This window comes from Orbicella faveolata, unplaced genomic scaffold, assembly GCF_042242905.1.
Source record: "Orbicella faveolata isolate gen_17 unplaced genomic scaffold, um_ofav_v1 contig_1, whole genome shotgun sequence".
In the NCBI taxonomy this organism is placed as follows: Eukaryota; Metazoa; Cnidaria; class Anthozoa; order Scleractinia; family Merulinidae; genus Orbicella; species Orbicella faveolata.
Window position 1 is genome coordinate 38,795,077 of NW_028301536.1, and position 22,424 is coordinate 38,817,500.

The 22,424-nt window shown below is 39.4% G+C and overlaps 2 protein-coding genes and 1 long non-coding RNA gene across 4 annotated transcripts; 1 reads left to right on the forward strand and 2 right to left on the reverse strand.

The window, feature by feature from the left end:
- Positions 1 to 2,783: 2,783 nt before the first annotated feature.
- LOC149119015 (uncharacterized) lies at positions 2,784 to 11,671 on the reverse strand. The gene is made up of 2 exons (XM_089275763.1): positions 11,575 to 11,671; positions 2,784 to 3,797 (listed from the first exon to the last, which is right to left on the reverse strand). The coding sequence occupies exons 1-2, from the start codon at positions 11,618 to 11,620 to the stop codon at positions 3,478 to 3,480; spliced, it is 366 nt and encodes a 121-aa protein (XP_089131889.1). The 5' UTR covers positions 11,621 to 11,671; the 3' UTR covers positions 2,784 to 3,477.
- Positions 11,672 to 11,677: 6 nt separating this feature from the next.
- Positions 11,678 to 16,007, forward strand: LOC149119016 (uncharacterized). Of its 2 annotated transcripts, none has more exons than XR_016202901.1 (3): positions 11,678 to 12,921; positions 13,114 to 13,856; positions 14,390 to 16,007. It is a non-coding gene; the product is annotated as an uncharacterized LOC149119016 (long non-coding RNA). The 2 variants fall into 2 exon arrangements; XR_016202907.1 differs by having other exon boundaries at positions 14,844 to 16,007.
- On the reverse strand, positions 15,891 to 18,201 carry LOC149119017 (uncharacterized). Its single transcript, XM_089275762.1, has 2 exons — positions 18,057 to 18,201; positions 15,891 to 16,418 (listed from the first exon to the last, which is right to left on the reverse strand). The coding sequence occupies exons 1-2, from the start codon at positions 18,100 to 18,102 to the stop codon at positions 16,087 to 16,089; spliced, it is 378 nt and encodes a 125-aa protein (XP_089131888.1). The 5' UTR covers positions 18,103 to 18,201; the 3' UTR covers positions 15,891 to 16,086.
- Positions 18,202 to 22,424: the final 4,223 nt, after the last annotated feature.

A 22,424-nucleotide genomic window follows, 5' to 3' on the forward strand; every position in this document is an offset into this window, starting at 1 on the left:
CAAAACGATGTCATGTGACGAAAACTCATTCGAGCATGACAAAGCAGGACGTAACATGTCGATCAAAGTCGATCATCGAAAACGTAGTCGATAAGTCGATAGTACTCGATAGTTGTCGATAATTGTCAATCGACAAATTAAATTTGTCGATAAAAGTCGAGAACTGAGTATCGATTTTATCGACAAAAATGCAAACAAATGTTTCACTCAGCTACGAAATTCAAGTAACCAAACGAATAATAGCTCCAATGACTTTTTTAGGGAAGTGTAAACAGCTGTAAAGTAAATCTGTATGGCAATAAACTTAAATAAAACCCTGAACAACCAAGTGGTCTGTTATTCATTACAGAATAGAATGTTTAAATTACCTCGAGAAATGATCGATTAACGTAACAGTTTCAGCTGAACTAAATCGCGATCTGCCACATAACTCGAACCAACCTAGTTCCCAGGGTCTCTCTAGGCGGGAGAGATGAGAGATCCTGGGAACTCGAAGTCGTGTTTCTTCGTGGGGACAGAACGGGCCAAAGTTTAGACTAGATGCGGGAAAAAATCGAGGCCAGCAAGGTAATTAAAAAGTAAAGTAAAGTAAATTGACATTTTATTTTCATCAGTGTTTTTACTCAGTTCAACATTTGACAAATACAAGCTGCTACGACTCTCCGCCCTATCCGCTAGGTTGGCTAAATTCGCCGGGTTTGTATGCCCCTTGCTTCTCCTTGCGCCTGTGATTGTTGTACCAGTCCGCAACCTACGTATGACAGTAAAAATACAGCGAATTACGATTGCTCAGTATCAGAAAATATGAACCCGTGTATAAACCATAAACAGTTAAACTCGCCAGATCTAGCCTTGTTCAGACACAAAACGACGTCAGTTACAGGTACTCAGCAGTACTGTTTATTAAATGTGATTAAATCCGGGTTAATCAAAATCGGCAGCACACATCAGCACTTAAACATAAGCTGATTTAATAATCTATAATCCCAGATAATCTACAATCGATGGCTGCCATTAAACCTACTTTTAAACCACCATCAACAACACACTGGATTGGTTGTGACTTTCCTGAATGTGGGAGGTGGTTCCACGAGTCATGTCTTGGACTAAAATTCTTATCTGATATGGAAAGGCAAAGATATGCCTTTGTGTGCAAATCGCACGATAACATCAGTGGCCTAGACATGTTTACCGATCGCGTAACCGCATCAGTATCCGACATATGTATGCAGGTCGAAGATGAAGAATTAATAGAGGGGTCAGCGACTATAAAAACAGTTAGAAGATCCACATACAACGCCGGAACATCATCAACAGAGCAGCCTCTTCCCCCGAACTACGCGGAGTATGAGGGGAAATTCTACCACATCGCAAATTTCCTATCATTGCAACAAGGTAAAGTGTACAACCCCTCCACTTCAAGAATGGCCAGGTGGATGGCCGTGGCAAGAAGTGATTTTTATGAGAAAGTTGAAGCAATTGTAAGTCCGAAAAAACAAAGAACAACAAAGTTTTGGCAATAATATTTGCAAAATTCTCCACACAGTGGCTTTTTGCCTTTCATTTTCCTGAAATTTTATTGATTACTTTAAACTAATCTTGAAATCTGATTGGTTGTTTTGTTTTACTGGCCCATTCTCATTGGCTGAGAAAAAGATGCGATTTAGAGCAAAAAATAGTGCGATTCGTGAATAAATCGCACCACTGAGAGCCAGTCAGATTGCAAGGATAACCAGTGATTTCAAAATGGATTTAATAAATCAGTAAATTGACCAGTCTCAGCCGTGTGGGTATACTCCGTGCGAGCGTACTTGATAGACACAGGCACTTTTCATGTCTAAAGCTGTGTTCACATTAAAGCCGAAACATGATTAGAGTAAACATGTTTCGCCTAAACATGTTTGTTATTGCATTGTTCACATCAGATTTCAGTTTCAAACTGGTTGTATAATTTATGCTGTTTCATTGGTACTCGCATTTGTCATTACGTTTTGCGGCAATGTTTTCCCAAATATTCTACTTTCTACCCACTGCCGATAGTTGCCGTTCTATTGCTTCATCGGCCCGTATTTCAACAAGACATTTGGCCTCATAATAGCCCCAATTTTGGTTCTTTTGGGCACTCGCGCGCCTCCTCTCCGAATCCATCCGCCATATTGAACGTGTTTGGTCTGATCATGATTGAAATTACCTCGTGAGGTTGTTTCAATCATGCTCAGAATAATGTTTCAACTATGGTGATTCGCGCAATTCACTGTCTGATGTGAACACTTTTCATAACGAAACATGTTTCATTCGTGATCAGACTAATCATGGCGGGGTTAAGGCAAAAATAGTGGCGGATGCGAGATTGAAAATGTCGGGACCCTCTGTATAGACATGAATGATCATCACAGTTATGTACAAAACTTAAGCGACTGTGAAAATTAAACACAAAAAAATATTCAGGCTTGAACGGGATTCGAACTCACGACCTTTGCGATACCGATACAGTGCTCTCTACCAACTGAGCTATCAAATCAAGCCGCTAGAAAATTATGAAGTCTTGCTTCTGAAAGAAATGAGGATCCCAATGAGATTATAAAGAGAACCTTGACACATTGAATTTGACATTTTCTATCCCACCCTTAATTGTGAAACAGCAAAGCTATAGTGGAAGAGCCGGAGGCTAAAATGAATTTCGGTTGTTCTCTTAGATATCAGGTTTTGCAATTAAATGAGTCGTAAAGGGTACCTTGGCAGTACAAAATGTACGTTTTAAACAGGCTAATGCGTGTAAGAAATTATTGTCACTGAATACTTTACTTCCATTTACTGCACTTAAAAAATACATTAAGTTGAAGTTATATCTTCGCTTTGGAGAACATCTCGTACACCTAACACCGAATTTACCTAATACCTTATACCGATAGACTTAATACCAAATAGGAGGGTCTCAAAGGGTGGTGGCTTTTACCCCTAGCGGTTAATGTTTTGGCTATTTACGGCTAACGGCTAATTTGTTTCCTTACGGTTGAAAGGAATCTTAACAATTTAATTATTGTACTGTTTTAAGAAGTTAAAAATTAATTTCATTACTTAAAAAAAGGTAAAAGAAAAAAATATTTTGATTACTGTAAAACATTATTTAACGTCTTGGGAGCATTCCGGGATGGTAAAAGGTATTATCTAAAGAATCGTAGACTAACATGGCTTACAAACCACAAGACAAGACACAAAAAAGGTATTGTCAAAGATCTTGAGACTTTCAATTTCGTGGCCAAAATTATTCACGAAGATTTCTTTACAGCTAACGGTTAAAATTTCCAACTTCTGTTCACCCCATTGACATCCTCTAACAGATATTAATTAAATCTAAAACTACAAAGACTTCAAGTTCAAGAAATGCATCCAGACAGAAGAGTTCTACACTAAAACTACAATGTTTTTCCACCCGAGCAAAGTTCACTTTATCTGCCTGTGATGCTACGGCCCAGTTTAACGTTGAAGAGCCACCAGTACACATGCCACAAGGACGACAACGCTTGCCATAGGTACCGTGGCTCCATTGCACAGATCCTTGTCGCAGCAGTAGGCCTCACAGTGGTCAACGCAGACGTCTTTTTTTTTAATATCTTTGCACCATGCATCAGTATTGGTGCACCCTTTGGCGTAAATAGACCCTCCCCAGCTTCTTAACTCTTGTTCAAACTTGGCGCAGGTTACTTGACCAAGGCCACAAGTTACCTTGTTCTTTTTATTGTCACAGTCATCCCAACCTCTGGCACTTAAACACTGGTAGCACTGGAGGCAACAGCCTGAAAGAAAATAGGGAACTTTGATGCTAATGTTTTTAGTCATTTTCAAAGAGTTTTCAGTACATTTTTGCAAAAAATTTCGGACGATTTTAATTTCGGACAATAATAGTGTCCAAAAATAAACCGTCCGAACGCAGTGCATGCTGGTATTTGTTTCAGGTCTGAGACCGCTATTGTGAAAATGACCAGCGAACACCGAAAAAGAACAACAATAAAAAAAACAACAAAACCACTATTTTTTAAAAACATTGTTGCTTCTGTGAGTCTTTCGATGCAAATACTCATTTTGTCGGGTGTTATTGACGTAAACGTTAACGTTTTTCCTGGGAATTAAGGGGATGGAATGAAGGACCAAACGTATCGACTACAAAATGTTTAAGCAAGCAACCGGAACGATGATCCTGCTGGTATACGTTGGATCAATGGTGATCTGATCGGCTTTACATATAAAATGAAGATTACAAAAGCAAAAACCGACAACGTAGAATGATTTTTTGAAGGTGTACTATATTTCGGCTGGCCAAACCAGCCTTCTTCAGGTACAATGGAAGATTTTACATTGGTGCGTGTTTTTATGTAGCCGATATTTACTATCGACTACATAAAACTACATCGACTACGACCCTTTCAGCACTATCTTCAGCTGTTCCACTCTAGTCATTGTTTACTTAGTTCCACAGTTCTCTCTGTGTTAAATTTTATCTGAAATACTGTTACAACGTCACCGCGCCACATATTTACCAGCTTGCGTGGTAAAAGTGTGGATCAAAAGATCTCCATGTATGGTTGAACTCGTGAACGTTCTTGAAATGATATTTTCACGCGGCTTGTGTGACAAACTTGTTTCAGGGAGCCCTTTCGATCGCGAGGGTCTCAAATACAGAAAGTCCAAAAGACCAAAGGAGCTTAACTCTAATAACAAGAAAACTGATTTAACAATCACATGAACCGATTTAAAACTGACATGCAATGCGTATTGTCCGCGAACAGGCGAACGGATGCAATGAATTCATCGCAAACATTAAATTGGATTCTAATCTCAATATCGCACTGTATATATGTAAACAAGGGTCAGATGCAACCATGATACGGGTATATTTATCTCGAAGCTAAATTCAGAAAACTTGCATTTCAACTTACTTCTGTGGCGGGTAGTTACAACAGTCGCAGTTTACGGGTTAGCACTGAGTCTTTAACAGATTCTCCAGGTCAGCGGGTTTAACAAACAGATTCTCCAGGTAAGTGGGTTTAACAGACAGACTAATGCCTTGTTTAGACTTGAACGGTTTACCGAGGTATCAGAGTTTACTTACCTAGGTAAACATTTTCCGTGTGTAAACGCCAACTGACACTTTCGTAAATGCCGCAAAAGACAAAAGAAATTTAACCGAGGTAAAAGTTGTAATTACCCTGTGATCAGGCATGGTTACAGTTGGTAACCAAGGTCAAGATGACAGATATATCCGCTTGTGGCGGTGTAATATTTCACTTCCCGTGGTGAGCAGATTGCGCGATTGTCGACAAAGCGTTTCTATTCCAGTTTTCACCAGGCGATCATGGCAGATAACGTGGAAAGATTGGATCGATCTTCTTACAGCGAACAATCCGTCACGTAAAAGAGAGCACTGTATTTTTTATTCTCAGTATTATTAACAACTTTCTCTAGCCAAACTTCGATCCTATGTTGTGTAATTATTGTAGATATATTTTGCCACCAGGGAGGATGCTGCATATATATACAACGTATCCGTGCATACTCTGGCTATGATCAAGCAGCTGAATTTTCGCCGTAATATTATGGAATGAGGTCCTCGCCTATGAAAATGATGGCACCTCAATTTGCTCCTGTTCCGCTGCGGTGGGATCCTCGTCCAAGTTCGATTTCATGACGTTGATAATACAGCGCGCGCGAATGTTGAAAGATCAACTTGAGTTATTTGAGCCGGTATAAACACTGGACGAATTTACCAAGGTTAAGTAACTTGACCTTAGTAACTGTTTACCTTGGTAAAAGCTCAAATGTAAACACAGCATAAAATAACTTCTTTCTCACTTCGATTCTACTGAAAAACTGGTTTGAAACACAATACACAACACAATAACCTAACGCCTTAAATCAATGTATATAATTTATGTCAATCACGATTCTTGTCAGCAAATAAATCTGTCAATTAAGAGGCAACGCTATGGCAAGCCGTTTGTAACAAAATTCAATCCTTGCAATATATGTTTAATCCTTTAAATAATGGTTTTATTTAAACATATAAAAAGGCATTCAATCCAATGGCAAATAAAATTTTTGGTTCAATTCAATCTTTTAATTTTCATGATTCAATCCAATACCTGGAATATTGATTCAATCCAATACCTGGAATATTGATTCAATCCAATACCTGGAATATTGATTCAATCCAATACCTGGAATATTGATTCAATCCAATTCCTCGAATATTGATTCAATCCAATACCTGGAATATTGATTCAATCCAATACCTGGAATATTGATTCAATCCAATTCCTCGAATATTGATTCAATCCAATACCTCGAATATTGATGCAATCCAATACCTCGAATATTGATTCAATCCAATACCTCGAATAATGATTCAATCCAATACCTCGAATATTGATGCAATCCAATACCTCGAATATTGATGCAATCCAATACCTCGAATATTGATTCAATCCAATACCTCGAATAATGATTCAATCCAATACCTCGAATATTGATGCAATCCAATACCTCGAATATTGATTCAATCCAATACCTCGAATATTGATGCAATCCACCTCGAATATTGATGCAATCTTCCTGGGCCGAGCGCGGCCAACAGGAACGAGAGTAACTGAGCACTAGAGAGCATGAAAACATAGCGGGCGAAGGAGAACTAGATTTAGAAGTCGAGTTTCCTAAGTTTCTTGCAGACGTCTTGGATAGAACGGAAATAATTTTTGAGAATTTTGACTCAGAAGTTGCAGAAGCGCACGCCGAAGTTCTTGATCAAACCATTAGTCTGCTTAGGTAAATGAGGCATTGCTACAACCGAGACACAAGGGACACGGAGAATTTAGATTCCACTGCTGTCGCTTTTGTAGATGTGCTCAGCGTGTTGCGTCGCAGAGCTATTACTCCGTCAATTTTTACTGCGGAATCCATTACGATAGAAAGCGAAAAAAGAGGAAAGCATGGAAGACCATTTCTTAAAATTCCTGTTGAGGTGCTTGAGAAACTTTGAGGACTAGGATTCATCTGGACAACGATAACAGAGATGATTGGAGTTTCGAGATGGACAATTCACAGAAGAGTGACAGACGGTATGGCCCGGGGGGGGGGGGTACTTTGGGAATCTCTGGGAGGGGATGTGCCGCTGGGACCCTGGAACCCTTAGCCTATACCAGAGCTACAATCGTGGACAAAAGGCCTTGGGACACTTATGTAATGTAACGGATTATCTGTGTTTTAGAACTGAAGTATGAAGGAAACGCTGCTATATCCTTTATAAACGGGTTGCTGTTCCCCCCTCCCCCCCAACACAATGTTGAAAATCAGGTGAAATTGCACGTACTAGTTTTCAACATTGTATGGGGGGTGGGGGGGGGGGGGGCGAGGTTAGACAGGTGAAGTTGTATTCGCGCCTGGCATGTACGTAAAAGCGCCAAAAGTGCAAATTTGTCCCAAGACTTTTGTCCATGATTGTAGTTCAGCTGAATTTTGCTACCCTATACTAGAGTAAACTCCCCAAATCCCCCCATCTATCGACACTGTTGAGGCTGATTTGCGTAAATTTAAACTTGCCGATTTGATTTTTTTATATTTTTGAGTGGCAATTCCTGGTTTCCTTAGTCTAGATAAAATCTTCAACCAACTAGTCAGTTTTGTGAAAAATTATACCCTATTCTAGACATAAATGCTCTGATTTATATACTCTATCCTAGAGTAAACTGCTTGAAAACCACACCCTTCACAGCGGCACATACCTATATAGCCCATATATGGCAGTGCACCCCCCCCCGGGCGGTATGACTTAGAAGATATGAGGGGTTTCGACAGCTTACCTGATAAGGAACCGAAATCAGTCAAGAGTACATTTCTAACCACGGGAGTGCTACTCAAACTGGATATAACTTCATTGCAGGTTTCTTTAAGTCCATTGGGTTACGGGTTCAACGGAGAAGAATAAGAGAAAGGTTAACAAAATTAGATCCCCAAAATACTGTCTTGAGATGGGGTGCGTAAATTCGCTTTGGCATCTGGATGGACATCACTCTCTGATCCGATGGAAAATACTAATTCACGGCTGTATAGACGGATTTTCTCGGAGAATAACGTTTTTGAAATGTAGTGCCAACAATAAAGCAGCAAACAGTTCTTGAATGTTTCTGGATGCCGTTAAGAGAGACGGAGAATTTTGGCCTTTGAGAGTACGAGTATATCATGGTGTTGAAAACGTTGGTGTGTGCGATACAATGGTGCAGGTTAGAAGAGTTGAGAGGGGCAGCTTCACTGTTGGGCCATCAACACAACCAATGAACTGAAAGACTGTGGGATGTTTTCCGTTGTGCTTCCCACTTGTACTGTTACACTTTTTATAGTATTGAGTTGTCAGGCATCCTGGACACTGATAATTCAGTGCATCTTTTCACCTTAAACTTAGTTTTTCAACCAAGGATAAACCAAGCTCTTTGCCAGTTCACTGAAGCTTTCAACCACCAAAATGTAAGAACAGAAAAAAAACTGGTTGCCATACCAAATGTGGCTTATCATATGATGCAGCCTGAAAACCCCCTTTCAAATGGAAAGTCATATGATTTTGAATACTATGGTGATGATCCTGATGGTCCAACTCCATTGGACAGTGATAACAATGTTGTAGTTGAAGAAATTGACCTGGACAACATGATTCAGTGCAGTCATTTGTATTGGAAAGGCTAGATCCCTTAAAAGAATCAAGTCAAATGGGAGTAGACATCTTCCAAGAGGCTCTAGAACTTGTGACAGTTAAACTTGGGCAACTGACAGTTGCATAATACTACATGGGTGTGGGCTGGGTAAAGGAGATTATGGCGCCACTAAAGTATTTTTGCAACTCAATTCACAACAAAAAAACCTCACCCTGTATCAAGTAAATTATTTTCTCATCTTTCTTTTCATTGATATACAAAACTCAGAAACTGCTTTCAGGAATTACAGGATGCCTAATGTCTAGCAACACAACTAAACTGAAGAGAAATCAGGGCATTTTATAACTGCCATGTGCATTACTCTGCTTTGTAGATTTTTCAGGTGCTTATCAAAACAGATGTTAAAATGTTGCAAGGTTAATTTGTTATCTTATTTTCAAAAGTACCCAGGACACAAGACTAAATCCTTGGTGCAATGGCGTAATGGCTACTAACAGGTCTCATCTCACTAGCCAAAACTAACTTTGCACCAGCCAGCCTTTTTGATACACAGTTTCACTGACTTTTTTATAAGAGTGGTCAATCTTGGACATATCTTGCTGCATCTAAAATGTTAATAGTAATCACTAAGAAAATTTCACTCCCACAAACACGAATCCTGCTTTTCTTGAATATGCTTATGTTCAATCTCTGATGTACATCTATCAGTGGTACCATTTTCTTTTATCTCCGTTTAATAGTTAAATATTTATATGCTTATTGAGGCAATTATTCCCATGAAATCCACTCATAGTTTCCCTGTTTTCATTAGTTTCTATTCTCTTCAGTTTTACTTTGTCAGGATAACTCTCAATTTTGTTTTCATCCAGTAGACCAGTACTCCATTCCATCATGATTTCCACAATGGCTAGTGAAAGTGCAAAATCTACTATTCAAAACTGAAATGTGTGGCTAGTTGGCAGTAGTGTTAGCCTTGAGCGCTGGGTACCCGATAATATTCACAACAAATTGGTGCAATGTTTGTCATAGAATATCAAGAAAAACATCGTTTTTAGGAAAGAGGTATCACAGGTGGGTTAAATAATGCAAAACATGAGACAACAACATTGAAAAACTTAAAACACATCCCAATGTTCAATGATTGTTGTCTTGTAAAATGTAAGGTTCTTATTTCAAAAATAGCATAAAGCCAGGTTTACACAAACAGTTTTTGTGAGAAAAATGGACAGCAGAAATATGCACAATACCAAAGACCAATGTGGTAGCACAATTTGCCACAGTTTATGTTATTTGTCACAAAAAGCTAGCACACACAGCTTTCAATAAACAAATATGTTTGTCACATAAAAATTGGTTAACTTACATCTACAAAAGCGACAGCAGTGGAATCTAAATTCTCCGTGTCCCTTGTGTCTCGGTTGTAGCAATGCCTCATTTACCTAAGCAGACTAATGGTTTGATCAAGAACTTCGGCGTGCGCTTCTGCAACTTCTGAGTCAAAATTCTCAAAAATTATTTCCGTTTTATCCAAGACGTCTGCAAGAAACTTAGGAAACTCGACTTCTAAATCTAGTTCTCCTTCGCCCGCTATGTTTTCATGCTCTCTAGTGCTCAGTTACTCTCGTTCCTGTTGGCCGCGCTCGGCCCAGGAAGATTGCATCAATATTCGAGGTGGATTGCATCAATATTCGAGGTATTGGATTGAATCAATATTCGAGGTATTGGATTGCATCAATATTCGAGGTATTGGATTGAATCAATATTCGAGGAATTGGATTGAATCAATATTCCAGGTATTGGATTGAATCAATATTCCAGGTATTGGATTGAATCAATATTCCAGGTATTGGATTGAATCAATATTCCAGGTATTGGATTGAATCAATATTCCAGGTATTGGATTGAATCAATATTCCAGGTATTGGATTGAATCATGAAAATTAAAAGATTGAATTGAACCAAAAATTTTATTTGCCATTGGGTTGAATGCCTTTTTATATGTTTAAATAAAACCATTATTTAAAGGATTAAACATATATTGCAAGGATTGAATTTTGTTACAAACGGCTTGCCATACAACGCCTATTTGGTCAACGAAGCAATGTTAAACAATCACATTGGGCCAAAGCGAAAACATCCAAGAGTAAATGAGATGTCTTAAAGCAGTGTTATTATCATCATATTATTCAAGGTGCACAGCTAAAAATGATGTGCTGCTTCTAACTGGCTTTATTCTCTGCAGTTGGTCTACCAATTCAACGTCTAGCATTCTTGTTCAAGTCATAATTGACTATAATTGAGGAAAAAGGAAATAAGAGGGCCAGTCGAGACTCCTATCAAGGCGAATTTTAAAAAAGCTTCAAAATACAAGATAAATTAAGTTCGTAAACGAGGCGTCAGGAGGTTAGCCTCCAGTGTTCACCTGAGTTGAAGTCAACTACAAGTGCGCCAATATATGGGAGTATTCAAACCTCAAATACGCAATCGTAATGCCACGGAATCCCACAGTATTCAAGCACAACCACACGTGGGTAATCAAGAGTATTTAAGCGAGTAAACGTGAAGTATTCAAGTGGAATGCGTCTTTGAAATAGAATCCTAGCCCCGGCGAGGCGTATGCAAAACGTGACTTACACCTTTTCAAGCGTGTTCAGGGATATAGACGCGAAAAATTCACGTTGAATACCGAAAACAGGCTGGATTCAAATGGGATACTTCGTATCAGGCGTCCTCGGTAGTGCCTCGGAATGTTTCGGTTTCGTGCTCCGATCCGCAGTAGGGCGAATTTGCACAGTGCGTGGAGCGGAAATCCACTGAAACATGACAATGCCTTCAATAAAACATAAGTCACATCAGATACTATGAGAGAACTTACCGAAGGAGATACAAGAGAACAAAACGAGGAAAAAGAGCAATTTCATCGTGGCTTGAAAGACACTCCCGGTGTGTGTTACTCAAGGATTGTGTAAAGCGTATGAACGCACTGCATGCTGGTATTTATTTCGGGTCTGAGCTCATATGCCTAGCCGTGACTGGCATCGTGAAAATGACCCGCGAACATCGAAAAAGAACAACAACAACAACAAAACACTATTTCTTTAAAACATCGTTGCTCCTGCGAGTCTTTCGATGCAAAAACTTATTTTGTCGTGTTATTGATGTAAACGTTAACGTTTTTCCTCGGAATTAAGGGCTTGGAATGAAGGATCAAATGTATCGACTACGACCCTTTCAGCACTATCTTCAGCTGTTCCACTCTAGTCATTGTTTACTTAGCTCCACAGTTCTCTCTGTGTTAAATTTTATCTGAAATACTGTTACAGTGTCACCGCGCCACACATTTACCAGCTTGCCTGGTGAACAGTATGGATCAAAAGATCTCCATGTATGGTTGAACTCGTGAACGTTCTTGAAATGATATTTTCACGCGGCTTGTGTGACAAACTTGTTTCAGGGAGCCCTTTCGTTCTCGAGGGTCTCAAATACAGGAGGTCCAAAAGACCAAACGAACTTAACTCTAATAACAAGAAAACTGATTTGACGATCACATGAACTGATTTAAAACTGACATGTAATCAGGAGTACCCGACGGAGCCGCTCGACAGAAAACCCGCTCGACAGGCTGCAGTCACGCTGGCTGGGAAATATTAGCATTAGATCATTTACTGGCTGGGATTTTCGTTCAGCGTCTCGCTTGCTAAAAACTGATTTAAAGCACTGTCCCTAGCTGGAAAAAACGTGACTTGTTTGTTTTTCCTGGCTGTGACTTCTTCGAAAAAGCAATCAATTAAACTGCTTCCGTCCTGGGACATAAAAAACGCGTGAGTGAGCTCTTAAGTCTAAAGCCTTCCGCCGTGAGAAGATAAACCGCAAGCGGTCGTACTCACTCCCAGCGCCAAGCGCTACAAAAATAATGCAAATCAACGCGCGCGTGATGCCATGCCCGAAAATGATGGCTCCATTGTCAGATTATTGCGGTTTATCTTTTCCATCAACCAGTAAAAATTGCATAACATCAGCAGCTGTCATTTTCAATGACGTAATAACACTAGTATCTCGAATGGCCAAATCCGTTAAAAACGTTCTTTTCAATGGAACAGGATCTCCGCTCGTTTGTCGTTCCAAAGGCCTGAAGAAGCCGTCACTTCAGAAAACCGCTGCTGGCGCTATTGTGCTGCAAGCAGTCGGCAGTTATAAAGAAACGGTGGAAAGCAACTAGCAGGTTGGTAAATTCATTCCTATAATTATCTTGCTTGCACACGGGGCAGTGATGGTACATTGTACTGGAATCAGTGACATTCTTCGCTGTATGTTTTGCATTAATTCTTTCATTTATAGACAACTAAATTTAAAAAGGTATCGGCGGCATGAGAACCTAGACTCTAAGGTGTTCATTTACATTCCTCGTTTGCAGTCATTCTGAGTTATTTCGAGGGCTCCGCTGGTAAAGGAAAGAAACGAGATCTGCCAAATCTGAGATCTGCTGTGAAAGGGACTTGACGCAGACAAACAAAGCAGCTGGATAAAGGGTAGGCATAATGTTCTGTTTATATGCGCTAGTCGTCTCCATCGGTGGTCAACTTTTCTCTCTTGATGCTAAAGTATTAAGTAAAGTGATCTCACTGTACCATACACTCATCGTTTCGCTCATAGCATTTTTGGGTTGCTATAAATCTGCAAATTTGCTTAAATCGAAAATTTCCCGAAAGTTGCCGGAAGACGAGGGACAATGGTTTGCCCTCTTTTTCAGTCTTATTGGGTACATTAAATGCCTTAATCGTGGTTCAGTACTAGCATAACGAGTTAATGTTTGTCCTCTGGAAAACAAGGGATTATCGCGCGTTGCTCACTGGAAATGGCCGTCGGGTGAATTCATTCCACACTGTTCGCTGTCTCTTTGAGAGAAATGCTTTTGGTGAACTCATTCCGCGCTGTTCGCTGTCTCTTAGAGAGAAATGCTTTAATTTTGAGACCCTAAACTTATTAATGTATCGGCGATCATGATTCAAGATTGCCGGGAGTTAATTTACATTTGCAGTCATTCTGAGTCATTTCAAAGGCTGGAGAGAAAAAAAGAAAAGAGACCTCTGCCAGATCTAAGTTCCGCTGAGAAAAGGACTTACCAAAGAGACAAAGCAGCTGCCTTGTGGATAAAGGGTAGGCATATTTGTTTATATGCGCTAGCTCAGACTGCAATGTTGGAATACAACTATCCTCTCTGAGCTAAGATAAAGGGATCATTGTACCATACAATCAACGCCTCGCTCATAGTACTTTTGTATTGCTTTAAATCAGTGCAACTTTGCGTGATGGAATTTTCCGAAAGTTGCCGGACGACAAGGGTCAATTGTTTGCCCTCTTTTTCAGTCTTATTGGGTACAAGGGACTATCGCGCGTTGCTCACCGGAAATGGTAGTTAAATCATGCAATGTATTTTATTTGGCATAATAAGTAAAATATTAAAATTGTCTGTGTTATTAAAATCTTTGTCAGCTAACAGAACTCAAGATTTTACCTTCTTAAACTTTCCTTCAGTTTGTAGTTGAGAAGGAAACAACTTTCGTCTTTCTGTGCGGCTTTCTTTGAGCAAAAATATATCATTTGTCGCCTTTGGTTGTGTTTCACAAGGCTAACTGGTCGGACCTGTAGATTCTGCGTGTAATCATGTAATAATTGAATTTCCGTACCAGGAACCGAAGGATCTTTCGAAGCCTAAAGAAGACAGAAATCAGCGAAGGATTACAGAACTCACGATCGTTTGTCATTTTGAAAACACTGCTTTAGAATTGTGAAAAGCTAACTACTAAGCAAGTGTCCGGAAAATATTGTCAAAGTACAATTTGACAGGCGTAACGCACGATGTGTTTGACTGCGCCAAGCAAGTGAATTTCCGGAAATAAAACTCACAAAATAATATTCAGTGTGAAAATTTATCACGGTATTTATTCTCTCATTGGTTTGAATCAGAAATCTCGCTCATTGGTTCAGCTGATACTCATCACTAATCAATTCGTGCACAAATACCGTACGCGCGTACTTTCCATGAATCTATATGTTTTCAACCGACACTGTTTCCGTACCATTTTGTTTTTACTCTATAATATAGTAATTTCTAACTTTTTGTTTGTTTGTTTTGCTGGTCAGAGGGAACGCCGGCTCCGTGGACAGGATTGCAGTGCGGCATCAGTTACACATGTCATAACGGTGCATGGAAAAAATTACCGCCAGCTCCTTTTGGTTTTTTAACAATAAAAATAACCAAAATAGATTTCATTTTATTGTTCACGTCAACTTACAGAGATATGCGCTAAATATACTCCTAGTCGCTTCATGCTACAGAAACCGGGATAAGCTCCGGCCTGATGGGCCACTTAACTCGTATGCAGACTTTGCTTTTTTTCATTGTTCACAGAGAATTCATACATTTTTTTCGAGGACTTTTCAAGGACGATTCAGCAACATTTAAGGATTCGATGTCAGAATCACATAATAAGGGGAATGGGGGAACACAAACTACAAAATATTCAAGGTCCGGCCCATTGAAGAAGGGGTTACTTTCGTTGTTATAGGCACATCATATAATAATCACTTTTAAGTGCTTCCAACTCCTATATCATCGAAATCAACTTTTCCAAACTTAATATTTTTATCTGCACTTTTAGCTTTTATATCCACGTCGATATTATGTCTTTTTATCTCGTAGTCCTATATGACTCCAGTGACCTGTTAACAGGATTCGAGGATTGCAAGTAAAAACTAAAGGACTTTTCAAGGAGATGTCTTCGCATTTTCATTCTCAAGGACCCTTCAAGGAACTGGCAATTTTCTGAGAACTTTTCAAGGCCCGCGCGAACCATGAAATTTATGGAGACAAAAATAAGGAGTTTATTTCGGGACCAGACTTAGTATCCGCTTGATAAAAGGTGTCCGCTATGTCAGCGGTCCGCTTAATGGAGGTTTCGATATGGTAAGCTAGTTAGGTTTTAATGAAGCCTGTTCATTTCACTCTCTTTCTCGAAAGGACCTCAGTCTAATGAGAGTTTGTTGAGCTCCCAGCAGAACTGCTTGAGTGCTTGGTTGGTGTACATGTATTGTGTTAGCAGAGTCTTTTTGGCTTTTAGTAGGAGGATACTGACTTGCGATATGTTTCCCTTGAGATACAAAGGTTAGAACTATTATGACAAGTATCAATAACAGTATCTTAAGAAAGTCTTTTAATACCGATAACTAACTTACAACTGAAAAGAAAAACGTGCAATTAACAGCTTATCTCAACAAAGTAAAGACCATCTTTTGAAAAGTTCCTAACGACAACGTATACTACTGAGCTGTCCTACATAACAAAAACTTCTTCGCTGCTTCTTCTGGCAAGGTTTCATCAGTCACCTTAGTGCAGCAAGGCCACCAACGCACACGCGATGAGAACAATGGTGCTGACCAGTTGCAGTGCGGCAGCATTGCACAGATCCCCAGAGCAACAATTGATTTCACATTCTCGGCCTTCGCCCTTACACAAGTTGATCTTGTCAGTGTTTTCGCACAATTCAGCGGTCAAACAACCCTTTTCAAAGCCTTCAACGGATGCCCCCTCGCTTTTGACATGTGCATAGCCCTTGAGACAGCGATCAAAACCGGTAGGGCAAGTCATCTCTTCCTTCACATCTGCACAGTCATCCCAACTTTTGGTGCTAACACATTTGTAACATTTCAAACCATATCCTGAAAAGAAAACATTTGGCTTTACTTCCAACTGAAAACAGCGTTATTCCAAATCAGTTGAGAGAGTTGCTGCAGCAGTTTTAAAGTGGTTCGGGTTCTTCAAAATTAGAAAAAACTTCTAGAAATCTTGACCTCTTTTCAATTGACCATATTTACGGTATTGAACAGCCAACAAATGGGTGCGTAACGCAAAAACAGCATAACCCACCAACTCTCTTCTTCTATTAAATACTGTTAAAAAAACGCAGGGTTTTCCAAGAGTAAGGGTTAAGAAGTTTTAGCAAAAAAAAAAATAGTAATAAAATTTAATTAAAATAACTAGAGTGTCGTAAGTGGTTTTAACTTTGCAGTAAACTGTAGTTTCCCTAAACACTTTCCAGAACTTAAAACCAAGACACGAAACTTGAATAATAAATAAGCATGGCAAAGATGCTCAAAAAAATTTTGCACGGATTCATATCGCAAAGAAAATGCGCTTCTTGACAAGGTGCTAGAGATCTATAGAGAACACACCAACAAGACAGGAAACTGGAGCTGTTGTTTGATAGTCGAAGGCGCTGAAACATTCGATGAAAGATGTTTCATTTTATTATTCCAAGTTTTGAGCAGGTAAGTTTGGAACAATGCCAATGAAAGCGGTAGTCAATAACGAAGAACGTGCAGCTGTGGAATATATATTTCATTGGTGCTGGGTAGGTAAATATCAAAGTTGATATTTTCTTGCGCTTCCACGACAAATAAAATTGTGGGTGTTACAATCGCCAAACATTTCTTTATCAAATGTTATCGTTTATACATTACCAAACATTTCACTCCGCTATAGACTTGCTATAAAACATACTGCACTTCTAGGCAACATGTAAAATATTGCTCACTTCCTATATAATTTTCAAGGACAGGTATATTCAACAATCCAGCTTGCAATGATAATATTTTACACAGCTAGTCCCTCGAGAAATAATGCATAATGCCGAAAGGCTTATCCTTATTTCCAGTTGCGTTTGGCACACTACTGATAATTGTAACACCTTCTTTTTAACTTTAAATATGAGTACAAACTGTCAATACACCGAAATACAGTTTCTGCTAGCTTGTTGTTCAAACAGATACGACACTGATGCGCCCTGGGGCCCGTTTCTCGAAAGCCCCGGAAACTTTTCGGGCCCGCAAAGCCAGAGCAAAATCTCGAACCTTACGATTACAGAGCTGTTTTATTTACGTATTCTTAATATGAACAGAGGTTCCCTTCATACAAGAAGTTTCAGGCGTATACACATCTCCGTTTTTAGATACAGATGAACTAAAAATGGCTTTACGGGCCCGAAAAGTTTCCGGGGCTTTCGAGAAACAGGGCCCTTGTTCGAATGCACTGACGAGTGCTGAAATATGGCATTTTTTATCGGTTGGTAGTGAAATGTTCAAAATTTTCAACAGAAAATTCCTCTCTTTAATTACAAACCACAGAGTATCGTGGCTGCAATTGGTACGTGTGATAACCAAGGTATACACTTGTGCTAAGTTCCAGTTACGTTCTCTTCCATACCATCACAACTTATACTAACCCCCAAATTAGTTTTAAACCATGACTCAGACTCGAAGAATTCTTTCCCCCTGTTAGACATGATATCTGGAACTTACCGACAGAGATGCAAAGAAGGACAGCAAGACCACAAAGCGATTTCATCTTAAAAGGCAGTCACTCCCTGAAAACTCTCGCCTGCTTCTTGAAACGATAAAGCGTGGTTTAACATCTGCTATGAGCTCGATCACGTATTATACAACTCCTATTTATAGCGAGCCAATGAAAATGGAGGATTTGATTACCGTCACTTTTTGTAACCAATCAGCTTCTGAGGAGGGGCGTTTCATTGTCTGTCTGTTTGCCGACACTCGGTTCTTCGAAAGACATCCTATTTTCTGAGAATCGTGAGGCTTTGTTTCCAAGGGACAGGTCACTATTTTTTCAGGGGGTTGGACGGTTGTACGATTTTCTGTGGCATGAATCTTTTTTCGTGTCCATTATTTTTTGGTGGACAGTAACCTTGTGTAATAATTCTTTTAAAGTCAAACACATGGCCTGGATAGTATACAGCAGTTGCACTTGAAAGCAGTTTTTGCCGTGCAGGGATTCTTTTTTGGAAATGCCCCCCCCCCCCCCCCCACCCTCAAGAAAATAATGGTCCATCTCTAACCGATGCGGTTCCATCTCCAAAGAGAAAACAAGGGACTAGAAAATACATGAAAAGAGTATGCAACCGTTTCTATGACCCTGCCTGAGTTCTTTCGGAAGCTGTGAAAACTCGAGAGAGCGAATTCTTTCGTCTCGGCAGGTAGGGTAAATCTCAAGGACGAGACAACGTTTTCTTATTCAAACACTCTGGCACACCTATCCAGAGTAACTCGTGGTGTGTCGAGTTGACACGTAAAATACAAATAAACCAACCCACAGTGGTTCATTGGCAGAGGGATGGCTGAGCATTTTGAGTATTTAATAAAGATTATAAAAAATTACACCTAGTCAACTTTGACTGGGGGAGTAGGTGCAGAGTTTTTCAAATAAATGGCTCAGTAAAGTTCCCTCGGTTGGGGGTTAATGTTTCGGGCTCCTGAAGGGCTTGTTTCTTGATAATCCAACATTGGTAATAACGTGTGGCGATTGTCATTAATTACTAGACCGAACAAATGCTTTTCTCAGAAAGCACATGTGCAGCCAGAATAGCATGCTTTGTTGCACATAGATAGATAGATAGAAACTTTATTAAGAATGTCATCAACCACCTAGCTGGGGATAAACTCCCCTACTAATACGGAGACATAACAAAAACGAGTTAAATCGTACATCAATTACAAACCTGTTATTTCAGTAGAACTGACGAGATGCCATCTTGATGCAGCAGGGCCTCTGCGTACGCTATAAGAGTGATGCTGAATATCACTTGAACTTCGGCAGTATTGCAGAGATAATTTTATAAACGCTTAAGAATGTGCACTTTCATATTTTGCTTCGCGGCGCAATGCAACGGTTAAGGTCGTTAAGCATCCCTTTCAAAGCGTTCTCAAGAAGTAACTTGGTTCCTGCACAGGCACAGGCTCTGTAATGGCGCCCAAAACTTTCTAAACTGGTAGGGAAATCCATCCCTTTATTGACATCAGCAAGGTCATTCCAACTCCTAGGGCTAACATTATTTTAATAGTTGAAGGCATGACTTGAAACATGTCTTCTTCTAATTTTCACGAACATTTACAAGGGGTGACTACAACCCTTAAGAACACGAATAATTATTTAAATGTTTCAGCTAGAAGGAATATAATTCAGCTTATTGTTGTTCCTGTTAACGTTTCCACTTTCAGTAACATCAGAAAATGGACTGATTGTCTTACACAAACACAAATGAAAGAAGCAATTTTAACAAACTGTGGGTAATAACTGGAATTTAACTATTATTTCGAATACTCGGAATATACAAACTTATTATGACTTGTAGCATTTATTAAACCCCCCCCCCCCCCTACATAGCATTTAGTTTTATTCAGTCTCACAGGCAATCAATTCCCAGAAACATTCCCAGTGTAAAGTAGTGCTTACATTCCAACATGCGCTGACCTATATTTTGTTTCGCGAGGTGTATTCTTTCAATTTTAAACGACGGGGTGTCTTGGACAAAACGCATAGAGCGCCATTGCTAGCCAACTCTAGAACAAAACATGAATAACTCATCTGCGACCAAAAGCATCAGTTCTATTATTTCAAAATAATCTAAAACCCGCAAGCCTAATGCGTCTAGTTTTACACAGTGTTACAATTATATATTTGATTACACTTTCAAGAAGAAAAGCATCTACAAAAGATACAGATGTTGAGTAGGTTGGAAAAATCAGTGCCTTTCTACGACTAACTAACGTTCAATAACACTGATAAATGACTCGCGCTGCCCATGACATTGAGAAACTCAGTTGAACAAATATGTAAGTCGAGTCAATGCTGCGTCGCTCTTTAACATGAACAAGCATTTTGCCTTTCTTTTAATTTTGAGCTCAGCTTAGTAGATAAAAGGTACTCTCTAATAAAGGTCTTTTCTTTATTGTGAAGACAATACAAAACAGATCAATAAAGCTTGAAGTATTTTAATAATATAAAACAACGTAGTTGTTGGAATACAATAACATTGCCTCTTTTCCCAAATATACGGCAGTGCTATTTTCCCGCTTGGTCTTCGCCGATCTTAGATCAAAAATGGCCGGAACTAAACTGAATACATAGATAACGATGATTTGAGGACGCTGAGTGATTCAATTAACTACGAGCATTTTTCTTTCGTTTCAGCGCAATCAATTTTCAAGAGAAATGATGTCTTCAAATACTTCACAGTTCAAATTGTGTGAGGAGGAGCTTTAATTCACCCGATCACAATTTCTGGACTAAATTGATTCGAAACGAATCACACCGCCCTTGTAAACAATAGCATTTTTACATATTTGTAACAAACAAGACTACAAAACGTCGCTACGAATTACCGCTACATGTGTCTTATTATTGTCAAGTTTAAAAACCGTTGAATTATTTCTTAGATGTTGGAAGCCGAGCAAAAAACTGAACATTGCTACGGTTAATTTGTCAAGAAAACTTACCTACGGAGATGGAGATGCAACTGAAGGAGAACGAACTTGGACAAAAGAATTGGTTTGGCAAAGAAGAATTAGCTCACTTACTTAGCAACTTACTCAATAGCTACACAACGGACCAATAGGATTACTCTCTTCACCGGTCATGACAATCTTTCACCAATCAGCTTCATTGTTTAGATGTATGTCATGGCATTAGACTCTATTCTTAGAAAGGAAAAAGCTTTTTCTGAGAATTATACATTAATTACGCAAATACCGAACTTTCTAGCTGGATCCGGTGTGTGGGTCTAAATACAATTCTTAATCAAGCCATGGCTAAATATATGGTGGCTAAATACAAAGGTAGAATGTTCCTAACACAAAGCGCACCTAATCGTTAAGGAATCTATCATGAAAAGAAGAGAATAATCTAAATTTAACTTGACAAAATTCAGGCCATGAAGCCATATACCAGCTGACTAACCACTTCCTTACGTAGCTCTCGCACTTTCCCTTTTTCTCAGGTGATGGTTTGATGGAGGGAGGGGAGGGTGATGGTTTGCCGACAGGAAGCAGGGTAAACTGTAGTGAATGCAAAAGACACGGTTTTGTTTATTTTGTTTTGAGTTCGCAGTACCAGCAGGTAGAAAGAACTGTTAGCCGCAAAGGTGACAGAAAGAAAGCTTCACCTGTACTTTAACATTTTTTTCAAACTCTACTTGATTATTTTGTCATGTAAACGTAGTCAAGGGGTCCACGGAACACCTATACCTCGTCTACGGAACTAGTGTACGGCCTTAGTGGACAATGTGATCGCTACAAAAGCAAACCCAGCGAAAACAAATCAAATCTTATAGCCTTACTGTGCAGTTTATCGTGTCCAAAGTTTGCTTAGAGAAACAGACTCTTACAGAAAGGCAAAAACTGCAATGCGGTCCTATAGGACGTCTCTCACACTTGTGTATAGTTTTTATATTCGTCTTCCGTGACTGGTAAATAAACAGCTTTGTCTTGTTCAAACATCAGTTCTGGAAAGAACAAAGCCGTTTCTATAGAATTAGTTTTTCACAAAAACACCGGAAACAAACATGTGTCATTTGTAAAGGAAGCAGCTAAATATCCGTAAGCGTATGAAATTTAGATTTAGAATCTAAAGCCCGACATAACTTGTGTTGATTATAAGCGTTTTAATGCAGGGGTTGTTTGTAGCTACATTTTATCGCTACAAGGGTCATTGAAGTTTAAGCGTATTGGGTGGTGAAGATGGTGGGTGAGGGGAAAGGAAGACAGAGAAGCGACCGAGAAACATCGAGACAGAGGCAACGGCAAATCAGCTTGCAAATATAAACATATCTCCGTATGGTCTCCACGTCAAAGCATTCAAGATGAGTCATGGTGCAC

Excerpts from the sequence above, each read along its gene's own strand:
- LOC149119015 (XM_089275763.1), bottom strand. The coding sequence starts at position 11,620 with ATGAAATTGCTCTTTTTCCTCGTTTTGTTCTCTTGTATCTCCTTCG. Across the intron at positions 3,798-11,574 it reads GTTCTCTTGTATCTCCTTCG|GCTGTTGCCTCCAGTGCTAC; the intron begins GTAAGTTCTCTC and ends ATTTTCTTTCAG.
- LOC149119017 (XM_089275762.1), bottom strand. The coding sequence starts at position 18,102 with ATGAAATCGCTTTGTGGTCTTGCTGTCCTTCTTTGCATCTCTGTCG. Across the intron at positions 16,419-18,056 it reads CCTTCTTTGCATCTCTGTCG|GATATGGTTTGAAATGTTAC; the intron begins GTAAGTTCCAGA and ends TTTTCTTTTCAG.